Source organism: Mercenaria mercenaria, chromosome 1, assembly GCF_021730395.1.
Source record: "Mercenaria mercenaria strain notata chromosome 1, MADL_Memer_1, whole genome shotgun sequence".
NCBI lineage: Eukaryota > Metazoa > Mollusca > Bivalvia > Venerida > Veneridae > Mercenaria > Mercenaria mercenaria.
Window position 1 is genome coordinate 24303939 of NC_069361.1, and position 13286 is coordinate 24317224.

A 13286-nucleotide genomic window follows, 5' to 3' on the forward strand; every position below is an offset into this window, starting at 1 on the left:
TTATATATTTAGTCAAATTAAATTCATTTCATAAGGATTTTCTACATTTTAATTTGGTTAAAAAATTAAACAGTTTTAGTGAAAGATGTGTATCGGATACCTGTATGGCAAAATTATTTTTTGTTTGAGCTTGTAGGGAGAAACTGTCTATGGTTTCAAAGTTGAGTTTTAATTCTCCAGCATCTGTTTGCCAATGTTTCTGAGTCTGATATTTTATAATAAGGAGGCAAGTTCACATGCAGAACCTTAGCTCAAAGTTATAGAACCTGAGTCTCAGAATGCATTGCCAAGACTATCCTCAGCAACAACCAATCAGATACAAGCTATGAAACTGGACTTCAAACTTAGTTATATAGACTTTGAATCTGATTGGTAAACTAAAGTGTAATTATTGTGTAATAATTTTCAGCTCAAGCTGAGACTGTGATAACAGCTGACCAAGGGGTGAGAGGTGGAAAAATTATAGAACTGAAACATGTGGTGGACGAGGCTGTTCAAACTTGCCCTTGTGTTAAACGTGTGTTTGTATATCAGCGAACTGGGGCTGATGTACCTATGGGTAAACTGGATATAAATCTGGACAAGGTATCTTCATTAAATCTAACATTGCAAGTATATGGCTGATAGCCTAAAATTAGCAATAAAGGAAATATTTTGTTTTATTGTATGTTCTAAAAATAATCTAAATTTCATTGGCTGAAACCACTCATCATCTTTCAAAATATATTACATGTTTAATGGTTAGTGGGTTTTCCCCATTAAACATGATTTTCTCAAAATGAATGGAAGTTATTTATTGTTACTTTCAAACATTAAATATGTACAAATATTTGTTACATATCCAATGGCTCAAGTCAATAATTGTATGATATATTCAATGTTAGTTTGAAGACTCGCATTTAGTCCTGAAATTTTATAATTATATACTGGAAGTATTACTTTTATGCTTGTTATGGCTTCCTGTTAAAAACATTCTGTTTTGTATATCACTGAATGTATTGTTTTGAATATCAACGCTGTGTTATAACGTTGCAGGAATTAGCTAGTCAGCCAGATACCCACACCCCTGCTGTACTGGACAGTGAAGATTATCTGTTTATGCTGTATACATCAGGGTCCACTGGAAAACCAAAGGGTATTGCTCACACGCAGGCTGGTTACCTATTGTATGCAGGTCTTACCATGAAGGTTAGTTTTACTTAAAATTCTTTAGAAATATTTGCTTCAAAGCTACCTTTCTCAGGGTAGAATAATAATCTATTATAGAATTTTTATTAGCTTGTCTGATTTTCATAAAAAATCTTAGATGTTTTCAGGTGTCACTTTATTTTTGATACTATTCAAGATCTTGTTAAGTCCACATTTTCTTAAAAATTATAGGAGCTGTAGCTTTGAAGCTTTGTAAACTGTGTATCATTTAATTTAGAAGATTATTAAGTAGGCAATCACTAGCATTTTGCCAGAAACACTTCTGTCAGCGTCACATGGAGGGGGCATCAGTGTGCTATGATCACATTGCTAGTTCTTTATGTGTTGCAGTATAGTTATGTTTCTATATGTTACAGTATATAAATAGTGTATAGCATTTGCTGAATTGAGGCTTAATACCAAGCCAAGTACTTTTATTGATCTTTAGCCAAGACAGATGTATGATTGACATTTTAATGTTCTATATTTTTGAGAAGATTCTGGTTTGCAGATGTATTTAAATATACAGTCAAACTTTGTTTACTTGACTTCGACCACATCAGCAAAATTTGTGGGAGTTATTGGTAGTTGAAGCCATCAAACAAAATACATTATATAGGGATTTTGCCAAGACCAAACAATGAGTTTGAGTGAAGGTGGTGATCAAGTAATGGGAGTTTGAGCGAATGAAGTTTAGAGTGTGTATTAGTGAGTGTCATACTGTATTTGCATTTTGTCATTTTTGGTGTGGCAAATAAGTACATATGGCTTTTGACAGGGAATTTCAGTTCTTATATACTTACTTGATTGATTGCTTTTATGCCCTTTAATTCATAAAAAATGATCATGCATCGCTCAGGTTATTACAAAATCTTTCTTATGAGCAGTATATGTTTCGTGACATTTTGTTAAATAAACCTATCAGAAAATCCTTCCAAAGCATAAGAATACATCACATTCCCATCATAACTTTATTATTATAAATGAACATCCTTGATCCTATCAGACCTAAACCCAAGTATTAGGTGAGTTGACCTTTTTAGCTCACCTGTCACAGTGACAAGGTGAGCTTTTGTGATCACGCAGCATCCGTCGTCCGTCCGTCCGTAAACTTTTGCTTGTGACCACTCTAGAGGTCACATTTTTTGTGGGATCTTTATGAAAGTTGGTCAGAATGTTCATCTTGATGATATCTAGGTCAAGTTCGAAACTGGGTCACGTGCCTTCAAAAACTAGGTCAGTAGGTCTAAAAATAGAAAAACCTTGTGACCTCTCTAGAAGCCATATATTTCACAAGATCTTCATGAAAATTAGTCAGAATGTTCACCTTGATGATATCTAGGTCAAGTTCGAAACTGGGTCACGTGCCATCAAAAACTAGGTCAGTAGGTCTAAAAATAGAAAAACCTTGTGGTCTCTCTAGAGGCCATATATTTCACAAGATCTTCATGAAAATTTATCAGAACGTTCACCTTGATGATATCTAGGTCAAGTTTGAAACTGGGTCACGTGCCGTCAAAAACTAGGTCAGTAGGTCAAATAATAGAAAAACCTTGTGACCTCTCTAAAGGCCATATTTTTCATGGGATCTTTATGAAAGTTGGTCTGAATGTTCATCTTGATGATATTTAGGTCAAGTTCGAAACTGGGTCACGTGCAGTCAAAAACTAGGTCAGTAGGTCTAAAAATAGAAAAACCTTGTGACCTCTCTAGAGGCCATATATTTCACAAGATCTTCATGAAAATAGGTCAGAACGTTCGTCTTGATGATATCTAGGTCAAGTTCGAAACTGGGTCACGTGCCTTCAGAAACTAGGTCAGTAGGTCAAATAATAGAAAAACCTTGTGACCTCTCTAAAGGCCATATATTTCACAAGATCTTCATGAAAGTTGGTCAGAATGTTCACCTTGATGATATCTAGGTCCTGTTTGAAACTGGGTCACATGCCGTCAAAAACTAGGTCAGTAGGTCTAAAACAGAAAAACCTTGTGACCTCTCTAGAGGCCATATATTTCACAAGATCTTCATGAATTAGGTCAGAATGTTCATCTTGATGATATCTAGGTCAAGTTCGAAACTGGGTCACGTGCGGTCAAAAACTAGGTCAGTAGGTCTAAAAATAGAAAAACCTTGTGACCTCTCTAGAGGCCATATATTTCATGAGATCTTCATGAAAATTGGTCAGAATGTTCGCCTTGATGATATCTAGATCAAGTTCGAAAGTGGGTCATGTTCCGTCAAAAACTAGGTCAGTAGGTCAAATAATAGAAAAACCTTGTGACCTCTCTAAAGGCCATATTTTTCATGGGATCTGTATGAAAGTTGGTCTGAATGTTCATCCTGATATTATCTAGGTCAAGTTCGAAACAGGGTCATGTGCAATCAAAAACTAGGTCAGTAGGTCTAAAAATAGAAAAACCTTGTGACCTCTTAAGAGGCCATATTTTTCATGAGATCTTCATGAAAATTAGTGAGAATGTTCACATTGATGATATCTAGGTAAAGTTCATAACAGGGTCACGTACCTTTGAAAACTAGGTCAATAGTTCAAATAATAGAAAAACCTTGTGACCTCTCTAGAGACCATATTTTTCAATGGATCTTCATGAAAATTGGTCAGAATTTTTATCTTGATAATATCTAGGTCAAGATCAAAACTGGGTCACATGAGCTCAAAAACTAGGTCACTATGTCAAATAATAGGAAAAAAACGACGTCATTCTCAAAACTGGGTCATGTGGGAAGAGGTGAGCGATTCAGAACCATCATGGTCCTCTTGTACTATGTCTACTCTTCGTGTAAACATTTCTGTTTTGCTAGTGAAATAAATTTGTAAGATGATTTTTTGGAAGCATAGACCACAATCGAGCAAGAGGCAGGCTAATTGCTTGAAGTTCTTCACCTTGTATAAGGAAGATATAAATATATATGGTTCATTGGACAGTTTGATATTTCAGCATGTATTTGACTACCAAGATAAGGAACTGTTTGGCTGTGTGGCAGATATTGGCTGGATCACTGGACATTCCTATGTGGTTTATGGACCTTTGAGTAATGGAGCAGCTACCTTGCTGTTTGAGAGCACTCCAGTATATCCAAACCCAGGCCGTTACTGGGAAACTGTTGAAAGATTGAAATTAAACCACTTATATCTGGCACCTACTGCACTACGTATGTTACTGAAGTCTGGTAACTCATGGGTCACAAGATATGATAGGTCTTCTCTGAGGAAACTTGGCTGTGGTAAATTGTCTGCCTTAGTTGATAATTCTTAACACTCATTGTACAGTTCAGTTGTCTTAAGCATCACCTGTAAGGATAATGTAACTCTGCTTATAACGTTTGACCATTGAGATTGGCTATAAAATGAACTTTTTATGACCCTGTCTAATGCAGTCACTGTCATGAGTAGCAGTGAATTAATAGAACAGCAATACACTGTTAATGGCATTCAAAATCCTATGTAGTGATATGGAAACTTGTTTTTTCCCTACTGCATTGATGTTAACAAATTTTCCGATGATCTTGCAGTCTGAAACACTATTTTTTTTAGTAAATTTAAGTGACAGGCCTAATATTCTAAAACTGGTAAAAACTTTCCAAATATTTTGTTTAGAACCATTGTTAAAACAGTTATTAAAGATTTTATAACCATTGTAAGAAGACATAAAAAATAAAACTGAAAGTTAATAAAAATTAGTATATTAAGAAAGAATTATCCATTTATACTTTGGTTCCACTGCTCTGCAATTATTATTTATAGTGACAATTTACTATTTGAACTTATGTATTCAGCTTTATAAAAATTCATTTGTGAGTTTTAAGTTTTATAAATACTTTACTATCAAGTTTAGCAGTTCTGATGTTTTGAAAAGCATCTTTCTATCATTCTTCAATTAAACCTTACAATTTGACTGATTACAGTTGGTGAACCATTGAACAGAGAGGCCTGGGAATGGTTTTATGAGGTGATTGGCGAAAAAAGATGTGATATATGTGACACTTGGTGGCAAACTGGTAACTTGTATAAACTTGCATTATTATGATGATAGATTTAGATTTACCAGTAAACTACTGTCAGATTGTATCATACTTTTGTGAAAACTAACAGGGTTACATGCAAGCAGCAAGCAGCAGACGTTATGTAAACGGATCATGAAACTTCTATCTGCTCAATAAAAGTATTACATTTTGCTATGTTTAATCTATATCAAAAATGTGAAAGTTCTAAACATAACATAGTAAAATCTCATAATTGGTAAATTCTTCTGACTTTGAGCAAAAGTGACACAGCCGGAATATTTCAATTTGAGTAATTTGAAATCACTGAGTATTTGTTTGTGTGGCTTTTGCTGTGTTTGCAAAATCTACTTGTTTTTTGTAGTAGTCAATTTTTCATCATGTATTAATCTTAATTTCATTTTCAAGTAAAATAATTCAAATTTGAGTCTGAGATGCAGACAGACGAATCACTTGCTATTTCATGTTGTCTATGATTAGTGTTCATTGAACATAGTATCAACAATCAGTAAAACGTAGGCTATGATTATATATTTTTTTCTCTGAAAATGACCCACCCTCTTCTGTTTAACAGGTACCCTTCTTGGTTTAATAAGGGCCTAATTTATTACTGATCTGGAGTAGTCTGTTTCAGTTGTCAGTTACTAAATCATGGCATGGACAGAGTTCTTTGGATTTATGTACATGGCTATATACACTAATTGTTACCTAATGGAATGTTGTTAAAAATCTAGTTAATTCATTCTGTCCATGTTTAACTTTATTTCAGAAACGGGTGGTATTGCAATCACTCCAAGACCGTCAGCACCAGGAGCAGAGATTAGACCAGCCATGCCAATGAGACCATTTTTCGGTATAGAGCCAGTTTTGATGGAGCCACAAATGGTAATGTCTAAAATAATTATTGTCCTATCAAAACCTGGGATTTTCTTTACTTGTCCCAAGTTCAGACGTTTGATAATCAAATACTGTGAAATCATTAATATTCGTGGGGGACTAATTTTCGTGGATTTCGTGGTTGAGTCAGTCCAAGAAATTTAATCCCAACGAAAAAGTAAAACTTCCATTCATTCTATGTTCAAAAGTTGAAATCCACATATTCATATCCCCACGAAATTGCTGTTTTGACCAAAACCACGAAATTTCATGCCCACGAAATTAAATGATTTTACAGTAACTCTTCCTTTTAGCTCAACTGAAGAAAGTACAGTTGAAGCTCGGTATCTCGAATTCCAAGGGATCCAGGGTTTTACTTTGAGATAACTGAAATTTGACTCAAATTGTACACGTGTAAATATCTTTGAAATCGCCAGAATTTTATAAGTGATTTCCAGATATTGAGTTTCAACAATGTAGGGAGAGCTGTCCTACTCAGTTTTGATGCACTTTCGTGAAGTATAACTTTGTCTATGTTATTAAGTGATTATTTTAGGTCTGCATCCTGCATCCTATAAATTTAGTGTTCTTGGGAAAGCATTGTCGTTATGACCGAAAACCAAAAATTACAAAATGATAAATATTACATGCACTTGTTGTGATTCTAAGCAATTAAAGCTGAATTTTGGTAAAAAAGAGATGTTTTGTCATCAGCTGGTTTGCCTACAGACACCCCATCTATTGTAAATACTGATAAAAATTTCTATGAATTGAAACACTAAATTGATATGCTTTGCAGTTTACAAAGACCCTGCCCTGCTGTTAAAATGTTTTAAAGTGTATATGATCAATTTTTTGTAATATACCCATTATAGGGTACGGAGTTGAAAGGAGGGAATGTGAAAGGGGCACTGTGTATTAAACGACCATGGCCGGGAATGGCAAGGACCATATATGGGGATCATCAACGATTTATTGATACTTACTACAAAACTTACCATGGTATGTTGTACTTATCTGTAAGATATAAATAAGATTTATCTTTTCAATGTTTAATGGTTTGCATCACTTGATCTAAGTCTTTTGACCATCATGTCTGTGGGTTTAAGCCCTTCTTTGGTTGTCATGTGAGGAGGCATTCAGGCTAGCTGAAAGGTAGTACATTTTCAGCTCTACTATTCGAAGAATATGAAGAGCTATCCTACTCACCACAGCATCATCGTCAGTGTCGCACCTCGGTTCAGTTTTTCGTACCAGTCCACATTTTGACAAAACAATTTGACATATACCTTTGTAACTTTCAACACTTGTGTACCATCACCATGTCCAGTTTTAGGCAAGAGTACATAACCCTGTCAAGGATTTTATTTGAATTATGTCCCCTTTTAACTTACAAATCTTGGTTAAGTTTTTCATTCCAGTTTATAATTTATGTAAACTGTTTGACATATGGCTTTTAAACTTTTATCACTTGTTTATTAGAACAGTCTCTACATATAGGCAAGAGTCTGAGTTATGGCCCTTTTTGGACCTGGAGATTGGTTCAGTTTTCACATATTTTGTCTTAACTGTTTGACATACTGCTTTGAAACTTTGACTATACACCATAGTCTCCATATGTAGGCAAGACTACATAACTAGGACAAGGATTTTGGCTCAGTTATGACCCTTTGATTGACATAGAAATTAGTTATTAACAATAAGTGAACTTTGTCAACATAACTTTAAACCCCGATAGCTTTCTTACAATTTATTACAATCATTGAAATCTAAGGGAAATAATTCTAAACTGATCTCACAACTTCGGTCTTTGCTAAAGTACATGTTAGTAAAAGCTGTTTCTAAAGTATTTGTATCATGTCTGCTTGTAGGCTTTCACATTCATCTTGTATAAAAGGCCTAAAGAATAGAATATTTGATATCTCTCAATGTATTCAAGGTTTATATTTCACTGGAGATGGAGCATATAGAACACAGGATGGGTATTACCAGATCACAGGTAGAATGGATGATGTCCTTAATGTCAGTGGTCATAGACTTGGTACTGCAGAAATTGAGGATGTCATTGTAAGTACTTTTATGTTATCTTTCAGATTTCACTCCAGTTTTTACTATAATTTACATTGAACTTTTCATTGGCAGATTGAGAGAAAATTTTCAGTATCTGCATGTAATGTCATGCCTGCCCGCTTAGTTCAATAGGAGAGTGCAGATCTATAGAGTGCAGGATAGTGAGTTGTATCCCTGGACGAGGGGTATGTTCTCTGTGACAATTTGATAAAAGACATTGTGTCTGAAATCATTCATCCTCGACCTCTGATTGATGTGGGGAAGTTGGCAATTACTTGTGGAGAACAGGTCGGTATTGGTACAGAATCCAAAAACACTGGTTACGTTAACTCCCTGCCATTACATTAACTGAAATACTGTTGAAAAATGGCATTGAACCCAGAACAAACAAACATATAGGCACAGGCATATAAACCTAATTGGGAAAAATAGGAATAAAGCAAAATAACTGAAGAAAAATATACAGAATAATGTTACCTAAAGCTTTTGTCAGATGCATTTAAAATAACATCAGCCCATGTCTACACAAAGCATTGTGGGAAGCATACCCTTGACCCACTAAAAAGGAAAGAAACTATAACTAATCCTGTTAGGTTTGCTTTGCCTCCGTCATGTACAAGGATTGTTTTGCCCTGGTCATGTACAAGGTTTGCTTTTCCATGGTCATGTACAAGGTTTGCTTTACCTCGGTCATGTACAAGGTTTGTTTTGCCCTGGTCATGTACAAGGATTGTTTTGCCCTGGTCATGTACAAGGTTTGCTTTGCCATGGTCATGTACAAGGTTTGCTTTGCCATGGTCATGTACAAGGTTTGCTTTGCCTCGGTCATGTACAAGGTTTGTTTTGCCCTGGTCATGTACAAGGATTGTTTTGCCATGGTCATGTACAAGGATTGTTTTGCCATGGTCATGTACAAGGTTTGTTTTGCCCTGGTCATGTACAAGGATTGTTTTGCCATGGTCATGTACAAGGATTGTTTTGCCATGGTCATGTACAAGGTTTGCTTTGCCATGGTCATGTACAAGGTTTGCTTTGCCTCGGTCATGTACAAGGATTGTTTTGCCATGGTCATGTACAAGGATTGTTTTGCCATGATCATGTACAAGGTTTGTTTTGCCCTGGTCATGTACAAGGATTGTTTTGCCCTGGTCATGTACAAGGATTGTTTTGCCATGGTCATGTACAAGGTTTGCTTTGCCATGGTCATGTACAAGGTTTGCTTTGCCTCGGTCATGTACAAGGATTGTTTTGCCATGGTCATGTACAAGGTTTGTTTTGCCATGGTAATGTTCCTGGTTTGCTTTGCCCTGGTAATGTACAAGAGTAAAGTATAATGCATAGTACATAGAGAAATAAAAATATAACTTAAGCTGGTGGAAAATATATATAATATAAAGGCAAAATATTGATACTTTCATATTGCAAAACTTTGCAGTACAATACAATTGAACTTCATATGTAATTTTGAACTTTAAAATTTAGTCGAGATACTTTGAGATAATTCATTAACTTTGTTGAAGATATCTCTTAAAGGAAAATTTAAGCATATCTGTAATATAACTTCATAAAATAAAATAATTACAAATGTAGAGGAGCACTTAGGGGTACAACAGATGATCTGAGTTGTCAATGAGATTCAACTTCAAACCATGGTCATGTCTCTGAAATATTTTGAATTTGAAGAGAAACATAATTATGATAACAAAGAAGTTTATTTATAATCAGGATGATCTGGAAGAAACAGCAGAATCTGCAGTTGTAGGCTTTCCTCATGAAATCAAAGGATGGGGTATGTATACCACATACATTATAGAAAGTATGATTTAAAACAGAATTTCAGAGAAATCTGTTAACATCTGTATGATAACTGAAGATATTTAAGCATTATAGCTGATTATTTTCAGGGAAACTTCTGTGAGTTGCTTTTTATACAGAAAAATCAAAGCTGTGTGTTTTTTTCATCTTGAAAACATTCTCTGTTCAGGAATTTGTGCATTTAGGACCTTATTTCCATTTTATAATATTTAATGATATCTCTCATATTTAAATGTCTGTGCTTTTATAGTGCAGAATTTCACTCTATAGGCAATATATATTCTGTTTAGAAATATATGCATTTGTGGTTCATTTTCTGTTCAGGAATCAATACATTTATGGTGCGGAATATAATCCTATAAATGTTACATGTTCTGTTGAGGAATTTATACATTTTTGCTGCAGAATTTTATCAGATAAATGTTTAATCTTCAATTCAGAATTTTATACGTTTTTAGTGCAAAATTCAATTTCTGTCCATAAATATTAAATCTTCTGTTCAGAAATCTATGCATTTGTGGTGCAGAATTCAATTCCATAAATGTTAAATCTTTAAGTCAGGAAACAGTGCATTTGTCATGCTGATTTCCATACCTTGTTGTTACTTTCCTATTCAAGCATAGATTCAAGTATCTGTGGTGCATAATTGCATTTCATGTTGTTAAAGTCCTATTCAAGCTACTGTGAGTTTTTGTTGAAGAATTCCATTTCATGTGTGTTGATCTCCTGTTCTGGTATCTGACATTAGTGCTGCAAATTTTCTTTCTGTTTAATTAATCTATTCAAGTGTTTTTAGCTCACCTGTCACAAAGTGACAAGGTGAGCTTTTGTGATCGCGCAGTGTCCGTCGTCCCTGCGTGCGTGCGTGTGTCTGTAAACATTTGCTTGTGACCACTCTAGAGGTCACATTTTTCATGGGATCTTTATGAAAGTTGGTCAGAATGTTCATCTTGATGATATCTAGGTCAAGTTCGAAACTGGGTCACGTGCCGTCAAAAACTAGGTCAGTAGGTCTAAAAGTAGAAAAACCTTGTGACCTCTATAGAGGCCATATATTTCAAAGATCTTCATGAAAATTGGTCAGAACGTTCACCTTGATGATATCTAGGTCAAGTTCGAAACTGGGTCATGTGCCATCAAAAACTAGGTCAGTAGGTCAAATAATAGAAAAACCTTGTGACCTCTCTAAAGGCCATATTTTACATGGGATCTGTATGAAAGTTGGTCTGAATGTTCATCTTGATGATATCTAGGTCAAGTTCGAAACTGGGTCACGTGCCGTCAAAAACTAGGTCAGTAGGTCAAATAATAGAAAAACCTTGTGACCTCTCTAGAGGCCATATTTTTCATGGGATCTGTATGAAAGTTGGTCTGAATGTTCATCTTGATGATTTCTAGCAAGTTTGAAAGTGGGTCACGTGCCTTCAAAAACTAGGTCAGTAGGTCAAATAATAGAAAAACCTTGTGACCTCTCTAAAGGCCATATTTTTCTTGGGATCTGTATGAAAATTGGTCTGAATGTTCATCTTGATGATATCTAGGTCAAGTTCGAAAGTGGGTCATGTGCGGTCAAAAACCAGGTCAGTAGGTCTAAAAATAGAAAAACCTTGTGACCTCTATAGGGGCCATACTTCTGAATGGATCTCCATAAAAATTGGTCAGAATGTTCACCTTGATGATATCTAGGTCAAGTTTGAAACTGGGTCACGTGCCTTAAAAAACTAGGTCAGTAGGTCAAATAATATAAAAAAAAAAAACCTTGTGACCTCTTTAGAGGCCATACTTTTCATGGGATCTGTATGAAAGTTGGTCTGAATGTTCACCTTGATGATATCTAGGTCAAATTTGAAACTGGGTCAACTGCGGTCAAAAACTAGGTCAGTAGGTCTAAAATTATTAAAATCTTTTGACCTCTCTAGAGGCCATATTTTTCAATGGATCTTCATGAAAATTGATCTGAATGTTCACCTTGATGATATCAAGGTCAGTTTCAAAACTGGGTCACGTGCGGTCAAAAACTAGGCCAGTAGGTATAAAAATAGAAAAACCTTGTGACCTCTCTAGAGGCCATATTTTTCATGAGATCTTCATGAAAATTAGTGAGAATGTTCGCCTTGATGATATCTAGATAAAGTTCAAAACAGGGTCACGTACCTTTGAAAACTAGGTCAATAGGTCAAATAATAGAAAAACCTTGTGACCTCTCTAGAGACCATATTTTTCAATGGATCTTCATGAAAATTGGTCAGAATTTTTATCTTGATAATATCTAGGTCAAGTTCAAAACTGGGTCACATGAGCTCAAAAACTAGGTCACTATGTCAAATAATAGAAAAAAGGACGTCATACTCAAAACTGGGTCATGTGGGAAGAGGTGAGCGATTCAGGACCATCATGGTCCTCTTGTTTGCATTTGTTGTGCATGATTCCATGATTGATGATCTATTCAGGTATCTATGCATTTGTGGTGCTCAAGGATGAGGTAAATACACCAGAAAATGAGATGAAAGAGCAACTTAAAGCTATGGTGAAACAGAGAATATCCGGGTTTGCCCAGCCAGATGTTATCATGGTTTGTATGGTTTACATATACAGTTTTACCTTCCATAGAAGAGTCATTGATGTTTATCAGAATTGCTTTGCCCATGTTGGTTGGTCTGAAAACTGGTTGGTGTAGGATAAATAAACAGAAAACTCTTTGATGTTATGCCATCATTCAGCACAGGTTGATTACCTCTGCAGTTTATAGGCTGGTCACGTTGGTAACCTTGAAGGATGGTCGTGGTGACCTTGATACTAAAAACAGTTTCCAGTAACAAAAAATCAGAAAATAAACACACAGTGTTCAGTATCAAAATGCATGTCTTTCGGTCAGCTTTTGTTATGTAATTGTTATGATAACCTGAAGTGTTTGTATAATATGTGATTGTAACACTAGTTTTATTACTGGCTTGCCCCTCACCTCTCTGCATTGGAGTCCTGCTCATGCCTTCATGTGAGAATATTGTCCATTTATGGAAGGTTGGTGGTTCTAGCCAGGTGCTTGCCCACCTTAGCCTAGAGGATCATCTTTGGTCTTATTGAAATATTAGATGGAAAGTTCCAGTAGGATCTGTATTGTGTGGATCTAACTAAAGGCACAATGATACTAATTTTATTAAAAAAAATTTCGTCTGAATTATTCAAATTATTTCTGTTTTCTGAATGTCTTTCCAGAAATTTGTTTAAGTTTTTTCTGATATATAACAGGAAAATGTATCTTTTGTAACATGTTATTAAAGCAGATATGTGCAGAGTTCTGCACCTAGCCAACAAT

General features: G+C 35.2%; 1 protein-coding gene across 1 annotated transcript in view; it reads left to right on the forward strand.

The window, feature by feature from the left end:
• The window catches only part of LOC123543644 (acetyl-coenzyme A synthetase 2-like, mitochondrial), a 41334-nt gene that overhangs the window by 13748 nt on the left and 14300 nt on the right, over positions 1-13286 (forward strand). Inside the window, exons 4-12 of the mRNA XM_045329716.2 lie at positions 410-585; positions 1036-1188; positions 4147-4432; positions 5114-5206; positions 5979-6094; positions 6961-7087; positions 8025-8152; positions 9881-9944; positions 12421-12542. Of these exons, the coding sequence (XP_045185651.2) occupies positions 410-585; positions 1036-1188; positions 4147-4432; positions 5114-5206; positions 5979-6094; positions 6961-7087; positions 8025-8152; positions 9881-9944; positions 12421-12542 (1265 nt within the window). The remainder of the gene's footprint in view (positions 1-409; positions 586-1035; positions 1189-4146; positions 4433-5113; positions 5207-5978; positions 6095-6960; positions 7088-8024; positions 8153-9880; positions 9945-12420; positions 12543-13286) is intronic.